This window comes from Hyla sarda, chromosome 10, assembly GCF_029499605.1.
Source record: "Hyla sarda isolate aHylSar1 chromosome 10, aHylSar1.hap1, whole genome shotgun sequence".
NCBI classification, from domain to species: Eukaryota; Metazoa; Chordata; class Amphibia; order Anura; family Hylidae; genus Hyla; species Hyla sarda.
In genome coordinates, this window is record NC_079198.1 from 128,847,749 (window position 1) to 128,870,586 (window position 22,838).

General features: G+C 43.2%; 1 protein-coding gene across 2 annotated transcripts in view; it reads right to left on the minus strand.

The window, feature by feature from the left end:
* Positions 1–22,838, minus strand: part of DISP3 (dispatched RND transporter family member 3) — a 170,648-nt gene that overhangs the window by 66,043 nt on the left and 81,767 nt on the right. For both annotated transcript variants that reach the window (XM_056544641.1, XM_056544642.1), the window contains exons 6-10: positions 14,228–14,388; positions 12,746–12,885; positions 9,022–9,167; positions 3,452–3,613; positions 1,086–1,247 (exon numbers count right to left, since the gene is read on the minus strand). In XM_056544641.1, the coding sequence (XP_056400616.1) occupies positions 1,086–1,247; positions 3,452–3,613; positions 9,022–9,167; positions 12,746–12,885; positions 14,228–14,388 (771 nt within the window). The remainder of the gene's footprint in view (positions 1–1,085; positions 1,248–3,451; positions 3,614–9,021; positions 9,168–12,745; positions 12,886–14,227; positions 14,389–22,838) is intronic.

A 22,838-nucleotide genomic window follows, 5' to 3' on the forward strand; every position in this document is an offset into this window, starting at 1 on the left:
AATGACAAACTGGTTTTCAGGCAGATATTGTGGCAGGTTTACCAAGAAGAAAGGTAAGTGAACAGGTAACTGAACTCAGGACACTATATAGATGAGAAATAACTGGTTCGGGATCAAATAAGACTAAACAGAAATACAACACAGAAGGCTAGGGGCAAAGCAAGACAAGCGATTCATCAGGACCTATGCCGAAGTGAAGTACAAAACACAATCAGGTCAGAATACAAGTCAGGATACAAGTAAGTTACAGACAAGACTAAACAGAAGTACAACACACATGTCAAGGGGCAAAGCAAGGGAAGCAATGGATAAGGACCTATACCAGGTGGAGTGCAAAATACAAGCAGGTCCGAATACGAGCCAGGACACAGGTTCATATAACAGAGACAAGCTAGACAGGATAAAATCAACCATAAGTTCAGACAGATCACATGACAGACAGGACAAGGTTAAAAACTAGATAAACGGGTCAGAACTGCAAAGCCATGGCAAAATTTTACTAGCACGTCAGAACTGAAACAGACAGGACTGAAATCAAAAAAACAAAAGCCCAGCCAGAAGGCTGAGGAGGAATCTAAATACCCCTCCTCAGCTGCTGATTGGCCCAGGCATGCAACCCGCGCAACATGCAAAGCCTGGCCAAGTGCAGAGAACAAATGAAACGGTATGGATGAAATCCAGCACGTCCGACCCTTCATGTCAGGGCAGAGTTAGATGGCCACCAAATCCCACCCAAATTGCTGAACCGACATATCCCAACCTCATAACCCGTCTTCATATCCCATCCACACATCCTGACCTCATAGCCTGTCCTCATTTTCCAACCCCATATCCCAATCTAATATCCTAACCTCATAGTCGACAACTGAAAATGTACAACTGGGAGTGACAAAATGGCACTAGATTAGCACTCGTTAATCTAGATGTAGATGTATATGTACATATAGTTAGTGCTTTAGCATCCCATCACTCAGGGGAAAAGGTTCAGTTTGCTGCCCTAGCCATATATCTACATACTCTAGCCATAGATGCATGCTCGGGAGGCCCCATCCCGGTAACACCCCATGAATGCAGTGAGCAGGTACCTGAGCAGGTCACGCAGGATATTCCTTCTGCGCTGAGATTGTATTTGAGGTCTAAGAGCAGCTGGATATTAGTATCCGGCCTGAAGAGGACAGGGGCTCGGCTGGCCGGGTGGAGATGGGACGCAAACAATACAGAGAGGATAAGGACCACAACGAAAATACCTGGAAATAAAGAAGGGTTTTAATTATTTTACATTTTTTATTCATTATAACTTTACTATTTAAGTAATATTCAAGAAAATTAATACATTGGTTCAGATTTTCTAAAACTGTGAAATACTTAGTGTTAATTTTCACTAGATAGTCTGAGAAGGCACCAGGATACTTGATAAATCGGGTGCATCTCAGACGGTCCAGTCTTAGTTTAGACCAGCTATTAGCCAAAATATGCCAGAATTCTAGAGCATTTTTGGTGCATGGTGTTGGCGCATCTCAGACCATGTGCAAACCAAAGCCATCCCCCAGTTAGATAGAAGCCATCCCCCAGCTAAATAGAAGCCATCCCCCACTTAGGCGGAAACCATCCCCCACTTAGGCAGAAGCCATCCCCCACTTAGACAGAAGCCATCCCCCACTCAGGCAGAAGCCATCCCCCACTCAGGCAGAAGCCATCCCCCACTAAGGCAGAAGCCATACCCCACTTAGGCAGAAGCCATCCCCCACTTAGACAGAAGCCATCCCCCACTCAGGCAGAAGCCATCCCCCACTCAGGCAGACACCATCCCCCACTAAGGCCAAGGCCATCACTCACTTAGGCAGAAGCCATCCCCCACTTAAGCAGATGGCTTAAACAGAATGCATCCCCCACTTAGGCAGAAGCCATCTCCCACTCAGACAGAAGCCATCCCCCTCTTAGGCAGAAGCCATCCCCCTCTTAGGCAGAAGCCATCCCCCTCTTAGGCAGAAGCCATCCCCCTCTTAGGCAGAAGCCATCCCCCTCTTAGGCAGAAGCCATCCCCCACTTAGGCAGAAGCCATCCCCCACTTAGGCAGAAGCCATCCCCCACTTAGGCAGATGGCTTAGACAGAATGCATCCCCCACTTAGGCAGAAGCCATCTCCCACTTAGACAGAAGCCATTCCCTACTTAGACAGGAGAAATTCCCCACTTAGACAGAAGCCATCCCCCACTTAGACAGAAGTCATCCCCCACTTAGACAGAAGTCATCCCCCACTTAGACAGAAGCCATCCCCCACTCAGGCAAAAGCCATCGCCCACTTAGGCAGAATCCATCCCCAACTTAGGCAGAAGCCCTCCGCTCTCAGACAAAATCCATCCTTCACTTAGGCAGAAGCCATCCTCCACTTAGACAGAATGCATCCCCGACTTAGGCAGAAACCTCCCACTTAGGCAGAAGCCATCCCCCACTTAGACAGAAGCCATTCCCTACTTAGACAGAATCCATCCTTCACTTAGGCAGAAGCCATCCTCCACTTAGACAGAATGCATCCCCGACTTAGGCAGAAACCTCCCACTTAGGCAGAAGCCATCCCCCACTTAGACAGAAGCCATTCCCTACTTAGACAGAATCCATCCTTCACTTAGGCAGAAGCCATCCTCCACTTAGACAGAATGCATCCCCGACTTAGGCAGAAACCTCCCACTTAGGCAGAAGCCATCCCCCACTTAGACAGAAGCCATTCCATACTTAGACAGAATCCATCCTTCACTTAGGCAGAAGCCACCCTCCACTTAGACAGAATGCATCCCCGACTTAGGCAGAAACCTCCCACTTAGGCAGAATCCATCCTTCACTTAGGCAGAAGCCATCCTCCACTTAGACAGAAGCCCTCCCCCTCTTAGACAGAAACCCTCCCCCTCTTAGACAGAATCCATCCTTCACTTAGGCAGAAGCCCTCCCCCTCTTAGACAGAAGCCATTCCCTACTTAGACAGAATCCATACTTCATTAAGGCAGAAGCCATCCTCCACTTAGACAGAAGCCCTCCCCCTCTTAGACAGAATCCATCCTTCACTTAGGCAGAAGCCCTCCCCCTCTTAGACAGAAGCCCTCCCCCACTTAGACAGAACACATGATACATAAGGGGCAGAGCAGTTTTTTCAGTGTGAACTGTACCAGAATTCTGCTACACTGTCAATAGTAAATCTGGGTCATTGTGTTAAGAAAGGTGCAGGACCTGATTGGATGGAGCAGGACACATCAAGGTGACAATCCCTGGGTCATGCTCCAACCATCAGGCACCACATTGGGTAAAACACAAGGTATCAGTGCCCCCTGAAGTATTCCTTTAGGCCAGTATTCCACAGCCTGTCCAGGAATCCTATGAGTACAGGACAGGACTGGATGGGAGTTATGGCAGCCATGGGTTGGGAAGCATTGCTTTAAGCAAGTACTGGTACTTCTTACCAACAGTGATGTGCCGGCCCTTATCAGAGGTCCATAAGACGCAATGGTGCAAGATGGTATGAAACCACTGAATGACTTGGTCTCCTCTGTCTACGTCTATCTTCTGTTCCAAATTATCCGGCAGAACAGAGACCAGAGGAACGTCACCGAATTCGAGAGCCCCTAGGGTCAAAAGATATATATTAGTGGTGTCCAACAGGAAGTGATTGTTTAGAGCAGTGGTCTCCAAACTGTGGTCCTCCAGATGTTGCAAAACTACCACTCTCAGCATGCCTGGACAGCCAACGGCTGTCCAGGCATGCTGGGAGTGGTAGTTTTGCAACATCTGGAGGTCCACAGTTTGGAGACCACTGCTTTATGGTGATTTCTTAAAGAGACTGCCCAGCTTGGAGAACACTTTAATGGTTTGTGGGTCCTTCAGAACAAAAATAACCTAGGGTGAAGGTACCATAGAGGCACCATATTAAAACTTCCATTTATGAGTAGTAAGGACCAGTGCATTGGTGCCAAGCAACCCCTAAAGGAGACAGGCTTAAAAGCCGTACTCCGATGGAAAAACCAACATGTTTTTATATCTGGTGGCAGAAAGTTAAAAACAGTTTTGTAAATTACTTCTATTTAAAAATCTTAATCCTTCCAGTACTTATCAGCTGTTGTATGCTCCACAGGAAGTTGTGAAGTTCTTCCCAGTCTGGCCACAGTGCTCTCTGCTGCCACCTTTGTCCGTGTCAGGAACTGTCCAGAGCAGGAGAGGTTTTCTATGGTGATTTGCTTCTAATTTGGACAGTTCCTGACACGAACAGGGGTGGCAGCAGTGAGCACTGTGGGCGGACTGGAAAGAGCTACACAACTTCCTCTGGAGCATACAGCAGCTGATAAGTACTGGAAGGATTAACATTTTTATATAGACCTAATTTACAAGTCTGTTTAACTTTCTGGCACCAGTTGATTTGAAGACAATTCTCGGTCTAAGATTCTCGGTCTAAGACCAATAAAGGATTCGGTAAACTTAAAATCGAGAGAGCACAAAACTGCAATTTCACCGGCATTTCTCTAATGCCCATCAAACAGATTGTGTTATCTGCCCCCATAGACTTCTCAAGCAGAGACAAAGAGAGAATATTTGGGTTTACAAGCTTTCATGTCTGCAGCCAAATGCTCTCAATGATATCACCGCACCTTCCCTCCGAGGTCTTACTCATCTTTTTACTCGTTTTGCAGTCACATTCTTCTTTGTGTTATCCCTCATACAGTTTAAAGGGGTACTCCGCTGCTCAGCGCTTGGAACAAACTGTTCCGAATGCTGGAGCCGGGAGCTTGTGACGTCATAGCCCCACCCCCCTCATGACTTCACACTCCGCCCCTCAATGCAAGTCTATGGGAGGGGGCGTGACAGCCGTCACGCCCCCTCCCATAGACTTGCATTGAGGGGGCGGGGTGTGACGTCATGAGGAGGCGGGGCCATGACGTCACGTGCTCCCTGCGCTGGCTCCAGCATTCTGAACAGTTTGTTCCAAACGCTGAGCAGCGGAGTACCCCTTTAAGTTGATTCTTTGGAATAGTGTAGTCTTAAAGGGGTCTAGGTGCCCCTAGACATCTTATCCCCTATCCGAAGGATAGGGGATAAGATGTCTGATCACGGGGGTCTCGCCGACACATGACGTCACAACCACGCCCCCTCAATGCAAGCCTATGGGAGGTGGCGTGACGGCCATCTGGGGTGCTGCAGCAGAGATCGCGGTGGTCCCCAGTGGCGGGACCCCCGCGATCAGACATCTTTTCCCCTATCCTTTGGATAGGGGATAAGATGTCTAGGAGCAGAGTACCCCCTTTATTATAATAATATGGTATGTCATTTTTTTTTACAAATTTTTGGGGAAATTTTCTCAATTTCACAATTCCTCTGACGTATGACGTCTGACCAGTTAAAGCCCGGACTCCATATCCCTGTGATGTGTCCTGTTGTATCACCAGCAGGTGACCGATAGGATTCGGAGTCTTAGATATTTGGAGGCCAAACCACCACCTTGATCTCTTGGTCATGTTCCTCATCCATGAACAATGTCTGCAATGTGGCCAGGTTTAAATCTGTTGAAAGAGGCCACTTTAATTAAAGGGGTACTCCGCTGGAAAATATATTTTTTTAAATCAACTGGTGCCAGAAAGTTACAAAGATTTGTAAATTATTTCTATTTTAAAATCTTAATCCTTCCATTACTTATCAGCTGCTGTATGCTCCACTGGAAGTAAATTTTTTTTTTTTTGAATTTCTTTTCTGTCTGACCACAGTGCTCTCTGCTGAAATCTCTGTCTGTGTCAGGAACTGTTGAGAGTAGGATAGGTTTGATATGGAGAGTTACTTCTACTCTGGACAGTTCCTAAAATGGCCAGAGGTGTCAGCAAAGAGCACTGTGGTCAGACTGGAAAGAACTACACAACTTCCTGTGGAGTATACAGCCGCTGATAAGTACTGGAAGGATTAAGATTTTTAATATAAGTAATTTACAAATCTGTTTAACTTTCTGGCACCAGATGATTTAAAATAAAATTAAAAATTCCAACATAGTACCCATTTAAGGATCTTTCTGCCATGAAGGCCTTTACAATGAGGTAGGTGGCCTAATATTGTGTAGCTCAAACTATGACCTGTCAACTCCCAGACTCTATAGGGGAGATTTATCAAAGCCTGTCCAGAGGAAAAGTTGCTGTGTTGCCCATAGCAACCAATCAGATCGCTGCTTTCATTTTTCAGAGGCCTTGTCAAAAATGAAAGAAGCGATCTGATTGGTTGCTATGGGCAACTCAGTAACTTTTCCTTTGGACAGGTTCTGATCAATCTCCCCCTATATCCCTGTGATGTGTCCTGTGGTATCACCAGCAGATCCTGTACGTTGTGAGGTGCGTCCTCCATGGATCAGGATTGTTTCTTCAGAACATCTCCCATAAGACCGATCAGATTGAGATCTGGGATATTTGGAGGCCAAGTCATCATCTTGATCTCTTGGACAGGTTCCTCATCCCTGACAACGTCTGCAGTGTGGCTGGGGGCATAATCCTGCTGAAAGAGGCCCTTGCCATTAGGGGATTCCCCTGCCATTAGGGGATTCCCCTGCCATGAAGGTCTGTACAATGAGGTAGGTGGTACATGGCACAGTAACATCCACATGATGCCAGGATCCAAGGTTTCCAGCAGAACATTGCCCATCACACTGCCCATGAAGGGTTTTCTTTACAGCAGCTCTTCTGTGGGATGGGACCACATGGGCTAGCCTTCACCCCCGAACACATCAATGAGCCTTGAGCCCCCATGTCCCTAATCAACGATTGTCCTTCCTTGGACACTTGTAGTATTAAAGGGGTACTCCGCCCCTAGACATCTTATCCCCTATGTAAGGGATAAGATGGTCCTCAGTGGTCCCCAATGGCGGAACCCCGCGATCAGATGTCTTAACCCCTAACCTTTGGATAGGGTATAAGATGTCTAGGGGCGGAGTACCCCTTTAATACTACATACCGGGAAAACCCAACAAGACCAGTTGTTCTGGACAAATGCCGACCCAGTTGGTTAACCCAGAATTTGCCCATTTTTACAGATCCTTACACCTACACAATTTCCCTGCTTCCAATAACTGAATGGTCAATTTCTCCTAATATATCCTCCCAAGAGTGGAGACATTCACCCGAGACATCGTCATCTCATGTATTCAATCTATTGCATCTCCTTGGCTACACTGGGAGTTAGTCCTGTATCGGTACCTATATTAATCCCTGATGGTCTTCAGTTGCCATAGTGATCATCCTTCTTACCCTGTCCCTCTGATACATTTATTATTTTATTAGATAGTCAGTCAGTTTTTACTTCTTTAGTATATATGAATTTTTGCTCACATATTCACTCACTGGCCACATTATTAGGTACACCTTGCTAGTCCCGGGTCGGACTCCCTTCATATTATAAAGATGCTGGAAACAGTCCTCAGAGATTTTGCTCCATATGGACATGATGGCATCACACAGTGGCACATTACATGGAAGACCACCACACACATTACATGGAAGACCACCACACATTACATGGAAGACCATCACACACATTACATGGAAGACCACCACACACATTACATGGAAGACCATCACACACATTACATGGAAGACCACCACACATATTATATAGAAGACCATCACACACATTACATGGAAGACCACCACACACATTACATGGAAGACCACCACACACATTACATGGAAGACCACCACACACATTACATGGAAGACCACCACACACATTACATGGAAGACCATCACACACATTACATGGAAGACCATCACACACATTACATGGAAGACCATCACACACATTACATGGAAGACCACCACACACATTACATGGAAGACCACCACACACATTACATGGAAGACCACCACACACATTACATGGAAGACCACCACACACATTACATGGAAGACCATCACACACATTACATGGAAGACCATCACACACATTACATGGAAGACCACCACACATATTATATAGAAGACCACCACACATATTACATGTGAGGCCCCCATACACAATACATGTGAGGCCTCCATACACATTACATGAGAGGCCTCCATACACAATACATGTGAGGCCTCCATACACAATACATGTGAGGCCCCCATACACAATACATGAGAGGCCTCCATACACATTACATGAGAGGCCTCCATACACAATACATGTGAGGCCCCCATACACAATACATGCGAGGCCTCCATACACAATACATGTGAGGCCTCCATACACAATACATGTGAGGACTCCATACACAATACATGTGAGGCCTCCATACACATTACATGAGAGGCCTCCATACACAATACATGTGAGGCCTCCATACACAATACATGTGAGGCCTTCATACACAATACATGTGAGGCCTCCATACACAATACATGTGAGGCCTCCATACACAATACATGTGAGGCCTTCATACACAATACATGAGAGGCCTCCATACACAATACATGAGAGGCCTCCATACACAATACATGAGAGGCCTCCATACACAATACATGAGAGGCCTCCATACACAATACATGAGAGGCCTCCATACACAATACATGTGAGGCCTCAATACACAATACATGAGAGGCCTCCATACACAATACATGAGAGGCCTCCATACACAATACATGAGAGGCCTTCATACACAATACATGTGAGGCCTCCATACACAATACATGTGAGGCCTCCATACACAATACATGTGAGGCCTCCATACACAATACATGAGAGGCCTCCATACACAATACATGAGAGGCCTCCATACACAATACATGAGACGCCCCCATTCACATGGTTATTGTCCGGTTCTGCTGAAATTAAGGTGTTCGGACAACAATAAACCAAGATTTAGGGCTTACTTAAGGTTTTTTTATGAGATGGTATAAAGGGTTATGGCAAAAAACATCACTGGACCCAATTACAACAAAATGTAGATAAAGCAATGGAGACCCAGCAGACACCGGAATGAGTCCCCTGAGCACAGATAAATCATCACCAGTCACAATGAGACATCACCTACCCCCATCATCTTCCACCGTCAGGAGGGGAATGTCATCATCCAGGTAAGGGACTGTACCGGGGACTGGTCTGGAATAAGGGTCCTGGCCTAGAAGCAGATCCTCATGGATGTCCAGGCTGTCTTTCTTTAGGCACCTTTCACTGCAGCTAAAGATGGAGAAAAGAACAAGAAACTCTCATATGAGATACTGGAGGTGAAAACTGTGGTCTGAGATGAGATGGCGGAGGAGAAGAAGACCTACAGGGATATGAGGACGGAATATAAGAATGGGATATAGGGCCGGAATATGAGGACGGGATATGAGGTCGGAATATGAGGACGGGATATGAGGTCGGGATATGAGGTCGGGATATGAGAACAGGATATGAGGTCGAGATTTGAGGACGGGATATAAGGACAGGATATGAGGACAGGATATAAGGACAGGATATGAGGTCGGGATATGAGAACAGGATATGAGGTCGAGATTTGAGGACAGGATATAAAGACATGATATGAGGACGGGATATGAGGATATGATATGAGGACGGAATATGATGATATGATATGAGGACGGAATATGAGGTCAGAATATGAGGACGAGATATGAGGACGGGATATAAGAATAGGATATAGGAATGGAATATGAGGATGGGATATATGGTTAGGATATAAGGTCGGGATATGAGGACGGGATATGAGCATATGATATGAGGATGGAATATGAGGACGAGATATAATAAGGACGGAATATGAGGTCAGGATATGAGGACTGATTACGAGGACGGGATATAGTCAGGCTATGAGGTCGAGATATGAAGTTGGAATATGAATGGGCACTGTCACTTTAAAAAACATTTGACATTTTGTAGAGATATATACACATACATACATACTGTACCTGAACTTCTGCACTAGAAGTCTTGGTGGACAATAGAGTTAACACGTACACATTGGGATGTGGCTAATAGGGATGTGGACTTGAGGTTGGCACTGGAGAACTCCCATGGCCTTAAGAACCCTTAGAAGGCTAAAAATATAGCTGCTTTGACCCCAAAAATATAGCTGCTTTGACCCCAAAAATATAGCTGCTTTGACCCCAAGCTGTTTATGAGCCCAAAGGGGGATTTGTCTAATACATCGGACATGTTTCTAAAAAAACTCTCCTGAAACTGGCAACTGAGAGGGGGGTCTGGTGACTGTCTTATTTTAAATGCCCTTCAGTATGGCCCTGATCGGATGAGCGGTGAGCAACATATGTGAACCCAGCCTAACTGGGCCTTGGTACTTACCTGCGTTCTGTTGAAACAAGAAATGGTCTCTCTGACCCTAACAAGTTTGTCTTGTGGTAACCTGGCCTCCATCCTCTCTGCATCTAAAATTATGTCTAGGAAAGTCAACACATGGGAAGGGCCTCCTATCTTGGTGGGGGAGACCGGGACTGCTAACTGCTGAAACAAGGTAAGTCAATCTGTGAGTTGGTGAGGGATGGACTGCGGACCTTCTAATAACAAAAATCATCTAAATAGTGAATAACATGTTGGCATCCCACTATGTTCTCTAGGATCCAATGAAGGGCTAAGGCCAATTGGTCAAACAACCACAGGCTGCTTTTCGACCCGAATGTTAATTTGACCACAAAATAGTACAGCTCTTCCCACTTAAAGGGGTACTCCGCTGCTCCACGTTTGGCTCGTGACATCATAGCCCTGCCCCCTCATGACATCACACCCCACCCCCTCAATGCAAGTCTATGGGAGGGGGCGTGACGAGCTAACCTTGTGTAGTCTGATCTTGCAGTCATGCATCCTACTCTTTTACTGTTTGCATGATATCAGGATGGAGGGGTCAGACTACACTAGGTTTGTTTGTAATCTGTAACCATGGAGACATAAAGGTCTGCACAGGAGTAGTAGGCTTTCATCAAGCCTATTTGTACATTTATATCAATTATACATTTTACATCAGTTATATACAAATCCCAAAATGCCCAGACAGCCTGCGAATTGTAGTTTTGTAACATCTAGAGAGAAATCAACTACTTATCAGTCGGCTCACGTTATGCCATCATTTTGTGCCAAAATGTAGTTGCAATTTTTTTTACATGATGGCGCATTCAGTATATAAGGATGGGATATGAGAACAGGATATGAGGACGGGATATGAGAACAGGATATGAGGACGGGATATGAGGACAGGATATTAGAACAGGATATGAGGATGGGATATGAGAACAGGATATGAGGACTGGATATGAGAACAGGATATGAGGACGGGATATGAGAACAGGATATGAGGACGGGATATGAGAACAGGACATGAGGACGGGATATGAGAACAGGACATGAGGACGGGATATGAGAACAGGACATGAGGACGGGATACGAGAACAGGACATGAGGACGGGATATGAGAACAGGATATGAGGACGGGATATGAGAACAGGATATGAGAACAGGACATGAGAACAGGATATAAGGACGGGATATGAGAACAGGATATGAGGACGGGATATGAGAACAGGATATGAGGACGGGATATGAGAACAGGATATAAGGACGGGATATGAGAACAGGATATGAGAACAGGACATGAGGACGGGATATGAGAACAGGATATGAGAACAGGACATGAGGACGGGATATGAGAACAGGACATGAGGACGGGATACGAGAACAGGACATGAGGACGGGATAAGAGAACAGGATATGAGGACGGGATATGAGAACAGGATATGAGAACAGGACATGAGGACTGGATATGAGAACAGGATATAAGGACGGGATATGAGAACAGGATATGAGGACGGGATATGAGAACAGGATATGAGGACGGGATATGAGAATAGGACATGAGGACTGGATATGAGGTCGGGATATGAGGACGGGATATGAGAACAGGATATGAGGACAGGATATGAGAACAGGATATGAGGATGGGATATGAGGTCGGGATATGAGGACAGGATATGATGTTGGGATATGAGGACGGGATATGAGAACAGGATATGAGGACGGGATATGAGAACAGGATATGAGGACGGGATATGAGAACAGGATATAAGGACGGGATATGAGAAAAGGATATGAGGACGGGATATGAGAGCAGGATATGAGGACGGGATATGAGAACAGGACATGAGGACGGGATAAGAGAACAGGATATGAGGACGGGATATGAGAACAGGACATGAGGACGGGATAAGAGAACAGCATATGAGGACGGGATATGAGGACGGGATATGAGAGCAGGACATGAGGACGGGATACGAGGACAGGATATGATGTCGGGATATGAGGATAGGATATGAGGTTGGGATATGAGCTGCGGATACAAGAATGGGATATGAGGTTGGGATAAGAGGACTGTATATGAGATGGAAATATGTAGATGGGATATGAGGACTGGTATGAGGACGGAATATGAGAACAGAATATAAGTTATGGATATGAGAACGGGATATAAGGTCAGGATATGGGACTAGATATAAGGGGAGATGTGTTCATGGGATATGAAAACAGAATATGAGGATGAGGTATGAGGACGAGAACATAATTTTTGCCTTTTCTGTCTCACAAGGTTTAGGTAGGAAGACCGGACAACCCCGGGTACTCTGCTAGTAACTTAGAAAATGCATAATGGAAATAGTAACTCTGCCCCAATGTGTCTAGATGTCTTCCTATCGTCATCATCCTGAGATGTTCCTTCAGTAATATGTCTGTTCCTCACAATGTATTCTACTCACTTAGAATGACAGGAAGCCTCCAGAGGAGATATATAGGCTCCCCATATACCCAGGGCCGCTGGCATAATAAACAAAACAGCCACCCAGCAACAGGAGACGATGAGCGACATGAAGAGACCAAAGTCGTGAACAGCGGGAATCTGCAGAGAGACAAAAGAGGAGAATGACTCAGACTGTCACACTGCATGCCGCTAGTAAACATTCACCAGTCTAATTGCAAAAAAAAATCCATCTTGTTTCTCATTGGGAATATGTGTACAAGTCATGTCATTGGCAGGAGCTCCTTAAAGGGGTCAATCCTTATCTGTTAGAAGAATCCTATTACAAAATGCCTCATTGGTGTACTTTGATACAGTGGTGGGGTTTCCCAATTCGGAGCGTGAAGGCTCACCAGTATCCACTGATACCATGGAACATCTTACACTGTGATCCCCTCAATGATTATGGAGACCTCGGGGGGAGGAGGAGGTTTATAGATAAATGCAATGGTATCCACTGCTGTGTTCAAACGGCGGAAGTTCTGTAGCGGAATGTCTGAGGAAAATGTGGTTGACCCATTTGTCAATGGGATGATGCAAATTGCGGAGGACATAAGCACCAATTCCGGATCATTTTGAAAGGTGCAAAGCCAGTTCAGTGTTTCCCAACCAGTCGGCCTCCAGGTGTTGGAAAACCACAAATCCCAGCATGCCCGGTCAGCCAAAGGCTGTCCGAGCATGCTGGGAGTTGTCATTTTGCAACAGTTCTAGGGTGTATGAATATGGATTTTCTATACTGGAGAACCTCTTTAGTAAGGCACCCTGTGTTTAACAACCTATTACAAAATGCCTCATTGGAGTATTTGAGAATGGACGGGGATGGGGTTTCCCAATTCGAAGCGTCAAGGTTCACCAGTATCCACTGATTACATGGAGCATCTTACACTGTGATTCCCTCAATGATTATGGAGACCTGGGGAGGAGGAGGTTTATAGATTAATGCAATGGTATCCACTGCTGTGTTTAAACGGCAGAAGTTCTGTAGCGGAATGTCGGAAGAAAATGTGGTTGACAACCAGTGGGCCTCCAGGTGTTGCAAAACTACAACTCCCAGCATCCCCGGACAGCCAAAGGCTGTCCGAGCATGCTGGGAGTTATAGTTTTGCAACAGTTCTAGGGTGTATCAAAATGGATATTCTAAAACGGAAAACCACTTAAGTAAGGGACCCTGTGTTTAACAACCTATTACAAAATGCTTCATTGGAGTATTTGAGAATGGACGAGGATGGGGTTTCCCAATTCGAAGCGTGAAGGTTCACCAGTATCCACTGATCCCATGGAGCATCTTACACTGCGATTCCCTCAATGATAATGGAGATCTGGACAGGAGGGGAGTTATAGATAAATTCCAATGGTATCAAGGAAGGTCCTGAACTTAAGTATGATAAGTTCATAACTACTTTTCACATTTAACCACAAGGCAGTGAATGGTTGAGTTTCTGACCTGAGAGAAGACGTTGGCTGCATAGGCCGATGCTGTAGTCAGAGAGGTGAAGAACGTCGCCTTTCCAGCTATCTGCACAGTGTGGATCATCCGCTGGCGAGGGTCCCTGATCTGGTCCGCCTGCCGGTAGGTGTTTATGAAGACAAACACATCGTCCACCCCTAAGAAAGAAGCCACAACATTATCTACTGCAGGATGTTTGGTTCATAGACACAGCCAGAGACATTGTGAGTTCTCTTCATACTGTCACCCATGAGGGGAGTCCCATGAGGATCGCCAACCAAGAACCAACTAGCAGCAGGACCAACTCTTCATTCCCCATAGCAGCTGCATAGTCTGTCACTACTATGTGCACACTACAGTCTGGACACATATATGTACAGCAACAGGGACTAATTTTGTCACTGTGACATTATATCAGGACTCATACTGACACTGCAGCATTATACCAGGACTCATACCATTACTGCAGTATTATAATATCAGGACATATACTATCACTTCAGTATTATAATATCAGGACATATACTATCACTGCACTATTATAATATCAGGACATATACTATCAATTCAGTATTATAATATCAGGACATATACTATCACTGAAGTATTATAATATCAGGACATATACTATCACTGTGGTATTATAATATCAGGACATATACTATCACTGCGGTATTATAATATCAGGACATATACTATCACTGCGGTATTATAATATCAGGACATATACTATCACTGCAGTATTATAATATCAGGACATATACTATCACTGCAGTATTATAATATCAGGACATATACCATCACTGCAGTATTATAATATCAGGACATATACTATCACTGCGGTATTATATCAGGACATATACTATCACTGCAGAATTATAATATCAGGACATATACTATCACTGCAGTATTATAATATCAGGACATATACTATCACTGCAGAATTATAATATCAGGACATATACTATCACTGCGGTATTATAATATCAGGACATATACTATCACTGCAGTATTATAATATCAGGACATATACTGTCACTGCAGTATTATAATATCAGGACATATACTATCACTGCAGTATTATAATATTAGGACATATACCATCACTGCAGTATTATAATATCAGGACATATACCATCACTGCAGTATTATAATATCAGGACATATACTATCACTGCGGTATTATAATATCAGGACATATACTATCCCTGCAGAATTATAATATTAGGACATTTATTATCACTGCGGTATTATAATATCAGGACATATACTATCACTGCAGTATTATAATATCAGGACATATACTATCACTGTGGTATTATAATATCAGGACATATACTATCACTGCAGTATTATAATATCAGGACATATACTATCACTTCATTATTATAATATCAGGACATATACTATCACTGCAGTATTATAATATCAGGACATATACTATCACTGCGGTATTATAATATCAGGACATATACTATCACTGCAGTATTATAATATCAGGACATATACTATCACTGTGGTATTATAATATCAGGACATATACTATCACTGCAATATTATAATATCAGGACATATACTATCACTGTGGTATTATAATATCAGGACATATACTATCACTGCGGTATTATAATATCAGGAAATATACTATCACTTATGTATTATAATATCAGGACATATACTATCACTTATGTATTATAATATCAGGACATATACTATCACTGCAGTATTATAATATCAGGATATATACTATCACTGCAGTATTATATCAGGACATATACTATCACTGCAGAATTATAGTATCAGGACATATACTATCACTGCAGTATTATCATATCAGGACATATACTATCACTGCAGTATTAAAATATCAGAACATATACTATCACTGCGGTATTATATCAGGACATATACTATCACTGCAGAATTATAATATCAGGACATATACTATCACTGCAGTATTATAATATCAGAACATATACTATCACTGCGGTATTATATCAGGACATATACTATCACTGCAGAATTATAATATCAGGACATATACTATCACTGCAGAATTATAATATCAGGACATATACTATCACTGCGGTATTATAATATCAGGACATATACTATCACTGCAGTATTATAATATCAGGACATATACTGTCACTGCAGTATTATAATATCAGGACATATACTATCACTGCAGTATTATAATATCAGGACATATACCATCACTGCAGTATTATAATATCAGGACATATACCATCACTGCGGTATTATAATATCAGGACATATACTATCACTGCGGTATTATAATATCAGGACATATACTATCCCTGCAGAATTATAATATTAGGACATTTACTATCACTGCGGTATTATAATATCAGGACATATACTATCACTGTGGTATTATAATATCAGGACATATACTATCACTGCGGTATTATAATATCAGGAAATATACTATCACTTATGTATTATAATATCAGGACATATACTATCACTTATGTATTATAATATCAGGACATATACTATCACTGCGATATTATAATATCAGGACATATACCAACACTGCAGAATTATAATATCAGGACATATACTATCACTGCGGTATTATATCAGGACATATACCATCACTGCAGAATTATAATATTAGGACATATACTATCACTGCAGTATTATAATATCAGGACATATACAATCACTGCGGTATTATAATATCAGGACATATACTATCACTGCGGTATTATAATATCAGGACATATACTATCACTGCGGTATTATAATATCAGGACATATACCATCACTGCGGTATTATAATATTAGGACATATACTATCACTGCAGAATTATAGTATCAGGACATATACTATCATTGCGGTATTATAATATCAGGACATATACCATCACTGCGGTATTATAATATCAGGACATATACTATCACTGCGGTATTATAATATCAGGACATATACTATCACTGCGGTATTATAATATCAGGACATATACTATCACTGCGGTATTATAATATCAGGACATATACAATCACTGCTGTATTATAATATCAGGACATATACCATCACTGCAGTATTATATCAGGACATATACTATCACTGCAGAATTATAATATCAGGACATATACTATCACTGCAGTATTATAATATCAGGACATATACAATCACTGCGGTATTATAATATTAGGACATATACTATCACTGCAGTATTATAATATCAGGACATATACTATCACTGCGGTATTATAATATCAGGACATATACTATCACTGCAGTATTATAATATCAGGACATATACCATCACTGCGGTATTATAATATCAGTACATATACCATCACTGCAGTATTATAATATCAGGACATATACCATCACTGCAGTATTATATCAGGACATATACTATCACTGCAGAATTATAATATCAGGACATATACTATCACTGCAGTATTATAATATCAGGACATATACAATCACTGCGGTATTATAATATCAGGACATATACTATCACTGCAGTATTATAATATCAGGACATATACTATCACTGCGGTATTATAATATCAGGACATATACTATCACTGCAGTATTATAATATCAGGACATATACTATCACTGCAGTATTATAATATCAGGACATATACTATCACTGCAGTATTATAATATCAGGACATATACCATCACTGCGGTATTATAATATCAGTACATATACCATCACTGCAGTATTATAATATCAGCACATATACTATCACTGCAGTATTATAATATCAGGACATATACCATCACTGCGGTATTATCATATCGGGGCTGTGTCAGTGCATTACAGAGTACATCTGGAGGCTTCTATAAATCACCTTATGAATGTCTGTTTTGTGGCTCAGCTCTTAAAGTAAAATATTACATTCTTTCAAAGTGCAGAATATGTGAATTTTTTTCAGAAAAAAAAAAAATCGATGCTCATCTAAAAGCAGGCGACTGATAAAAGTGAAATGTAATATAAACACAAAATTGCAGCAGCCAGACACTGAGGATTTCACTGCGGATCACAAATGCCAAACTCCTTCCTTTATTGGGATTTATGCCGGAGAATTAAAGTTTATAACAAATGAAACTGCAAAAACCTAAATGTCGACAGAATTATTCTGTTTACGGGAAGTGAAGGAGGAACGATTTGGACGGATCAGGGCTCCCCATCTAGAAATGTTCTGGCAGAAAGATAAAATACAAAAGGGGGCCGAGCTTCTGAAACATGGATTTGTTATACTAACATATACGATTATGTGGGGGGAGGGGAGCAGGAGGCTGAGAAGGTATACAGGGAGTGTAATGTCTATTCACACGGCAATTCCACTTCAAATAAAAGCCCATCAACTTCTATGGGATTCCGCACTCCCATTCACACTTCTGAATTTCGGCAAGAAGAAATTATGCCGTGTGAATAGACCCTTAGAAATCCATTGGGTCAGTGGTCCACCCCCTGCTCCCAACCTCCCTTCATCATTTTTCTGCCCACCCACTGCTCCCCCTACACACTACAGTCATGGCCGTAAATGTTGGCACCCTGAAATTTTTCTAGAAAATGAAGTATTTCTCACAGAAAAGGATTGCAGTAACACAGGTTTTGCTATACACATGTTTATTCCCTTTGTGTGTATTGGAACTAAACCAAAAAAGGAGGAAAAAAAAGCTAATTGGACATAATGTCACCAAACTCCAAAAATGGTCTGGACAAAATTATTGGCACCCTTAACTTAATATTTGGTTGCACACCCTTTGGAAAAAATAACTGAAATCAGTGGCTTCCTATAACCATCAATAAGCTTCTTACACCTCTCAGCCGGAATGTTGGACCACTCTTCCTCTGCAAACTGCTCCAGGTCTCTTATTGGACGGCGCCTTTTCCCAACAGCAATTTAAGATCTCTCCACAGGTGATCAATGGGATTTAGATCTGGACTCTGGATTGCTGCCACTTCAGGACTCTCCGGCGCTTTGTTGCCATCCATTTCTGGGGCTTTTTGACGTATGTTTGGGGTCATTGTCCTGCTGGAAGACCCAAGATCTCGGACGCAAACCCAGCTTTCTGACACTGGGCTGTACAGTGCGACCCAAAATCCATTGGTAATCCTCAGATTTCATGATGTCTTGTACACGTTCAAGGCCCCCAGTGCCAGAGGGAACAAAACATCCCCAAAACAACATTGACCTCCACCATATGTCACTGTAGGTACTGTGTTCTTTTCTTTGTAGGCCTCATTCTGTTTTCGGTAAACAGTAGAATGATTTGCTTTACCAAAAAGCTCTATCTTGGTCTCATCTGTCTACAAGACGTTTTCCCAGAAGGATTTTGGTTACTCAAGTTTGTTTTGGTAAAATGTAGTCTTGCTTTTTTATGTCTCTGTGTCAGCAGTGGGGTCCTCCTGGGTCTCCTCCATAGTGGGGTCCTCCTGGGTCTCCTCCATAGTGGGGTCCTCCTGGGTCTCCTCCATAGTGGGGTCCTCCTGGGTCTCCTCCATAGTGGGGTCCTCCTGGGTCTCCTCCATAGCGTTTCATTTCATTTAAATGTCGACAGATAGTCCGCGCTGACACTGATGCTCCCTGAGCCTGCAGGACAGCTTGAATATCTTTGGAACTTGTTTGGGGCTGCTTCCGGACTATCTTTGGAACTTGTCCATCTGGACTATCCTGTGTTGACACCTTTAATTAATTTTTCTCTTCCGTCCACGCCCAGGGAGATTAGCAGTGCCATGGGTTGTAAACTTCTTGATAATGTTGCACACTGCGGATAAAGGCAAATCTAGATCTCTGGAGATGGACTTGTAACTTTTAGATTGTTGATATTTTTCCACAATTTTGGTTCTCAAGTCCTCAGACAGTTCTCTTCCCCTCTTTCTGTTGTCCATGCTTAGTCTGGCATACACAGACACACAATGCAAATACCAAGTGAACTTCTCTCCTTTTTATCTGCTTTCAGGTGTGATTTTTTATATTGCCCACACCTGTTACTTGCCCCAGGTGAGTTTAAAGGAGCATCACAGGCTTGAAACAATCTTATTTTTCCACAATTTTGAAAGGGTGCTAGTAATTTTGTCCAGCCCATTTTTGGAGTTTGGTGACATTATGTCCAATTTGCTTTTTTCCCTCCTTTTTTTTGGTTTAGTTCCAATACACACAAAGGGAATACAAATGTGTATGGCAAAACATGTGTTACTGCAATCCTTTTCTGTGAGAAATACTTAATCTTCATAGAAAAATTTCAGGGGTGCCAACATTTACGGCCATGACTGTATATGTTAGTATCACTAATTTATGGGTCTGAGGTTCTGCTCCTTGCTCCCCACCCCCTGCTGCCCCAAACACAATGGTATTTGTAAGTATCCCAAATCCAAGGGTCGGCAGCTCCACCCCCTGCTCCACACCTCCCTTCTTCGCCCGCCCACTGCTCCACCCTACACAATGGTATATGTTAGTATCACTAATTTATGGGCCTGAGGCTCCACCCCCTGCTGCCCACTTCCCTGCATCACTTCTTCCCCTGCCCACTGCTCCCCTACACAATGGTATATGTTAGTGTTACTAATCCATGGGCCCAAAGTTTTGGCCCCTGCTCTCCCCTCCCTAAATCACTCCTTTGCCCACCCCCTAGTAGGGTGGAGGTGTTAAAATTTCCTATGTGGACTGGAGTACTAAAAAGTTTGTCAGTAAGTAAAGGAGAAGAGGACATGGGGGGAAGAGGGGGCGGAGCTGCAGTCTCTGTGCCCTGGCCTGTGCTGTCAGGGGGAGGAGGAAGCAGCAGATGGAGGAAGCTAATTGGCCAATTGTACATAGCACCGCCCTACAGCTCTGGTCCCTCAGCACAGTCATAGAGATAAACCAACAGGGTGAGAAAGCTAATGGGCTCATTGCACAATCCAATTGTAATGGGTCTTTCTACTGTGAGCTGCATAAGCTCAGTGTGACCTGTACTTTCTGCTTGTGATATTGGTTTGTAACCTGTCTCTGGCTTTATATCTGTGATCTCCTGTTTATCTGCTTTGACTTCTTTGGCTAATTCGCTAGACTAATCTCTGCTTATCAAGTCTGTACCACGTTGCTATATTGGTTTGGACCTGGCTTTTTAGACCACTTTCTATTCCTTTGTTTGTCAGCTTTGATATTACATTTGTTTTGTTTCCTGGTTTTTGCTTTGGTTAACCCTTTGTGTCTTGACCCTTTCCCTGACCTCTGTACTGCGTTTTACTTTACTGTTTTAACATCGCAATGCCCTGCATTTATCTAGTTTAGGGACCGTCATCCAGTTGAGGGTCTGTTGCTTAGGACAGATAGTTAAGTAGAACCTAGTAGGGAAAAAGTAAAATGAGTAGGACAGTGCCTCGTGTAATACCTAAGGCAAAAGTGACCCAACAAGGACAGGGAAAGGTCGGCTCTTGTGCATATCACCCCGATGGGGTACCAATAGTCTTGTGGAAGCAAACTGCTAGGCCCAAAGGTAGAATGGGAAAGAAGGAAAGAACCTTCTCCTATGAGGAACATGAAAAAATTGACAGGAAAAAAAAACCTTTATGTGGACGCTGTATTTGGTTCCAGGAATTTCAAGCCAGATGCTGGAGGATGGTCAAAGAGCTATATAGCACTAAGTTTATTAATAAATCAATAAAAACCAATGACGCGTTTCGGAGGTACAGTCCTCCTTCCTCAGATTGGCATGCCGGAGGCTGTCAGGGCTTGATGGGAATTGTAGTTTTGTAACAGCTGGAGCGTCACAGGTTGGGAAACACTGCATTAGAAACATCAGGAACGTAAAACAGAATTTCTGTTCAATGCTGCATAGAAAAAGGACACTATAAGGACACGTTCGCCTTCTCCGCTATCTGTCCCTTTCTCCGGCGAGGTGTCAGGCGCGCCGTGCGTCATCGTAATCGGAGGGAAATGTCTTGTTCTAAGCCGAGCATTCAGCCTGAGGAACGTTACAGATCATAGATGCTCATAATGTCACCAAGCAATTACCCCTCTGATCTCCTCAGCCTTATCTGCTGGAAGATATATCACTTTTCGTGGCTTTGTCTTCCTCTTTTTCAGCTGTCTGTTTAGACGGCTGCTGACACCGCGGTGCGGACCTGCCTGTCTGCCTCACACACTGTCACTACTTCATCGGCTCTGCAAAGATATATGGACTCCTGAAGACAAAAGGTTCATTCAGGACAGTAATAGTGTGGGAAGTTAGGAAATAAAAATAATACCGCCAAGTAATATCAAGTTTAATTCTGATAAGCACTATACAGTGAACACAGAGAGCAGCTTCAGGTAACATAGCAACATAGTAACATAGTTCAGAAGGTTGAAAAAAAGAGTGTATCAAGTTCAACCTATATCTATATGGTTTCCCTATGGGGTTGATCTAGAGGAAGGCAAAAATTCTTATGAGGCTGATGCCAATTGCCCCATACTAGGGGAAAAATTCCTTCCTGACTCCAAATATGTGTCCAATCAGGGATCTGGACAAATAGGCATGAAAGGGGGCTGGAGCCACTGCCCTTTCTCTGCACGTTTCCCTTTCTGATTTTGAGCAGTTGCGGCAGATTGCAACAATACAAATTTTTTCCTATAGCTGTTTGGGCTG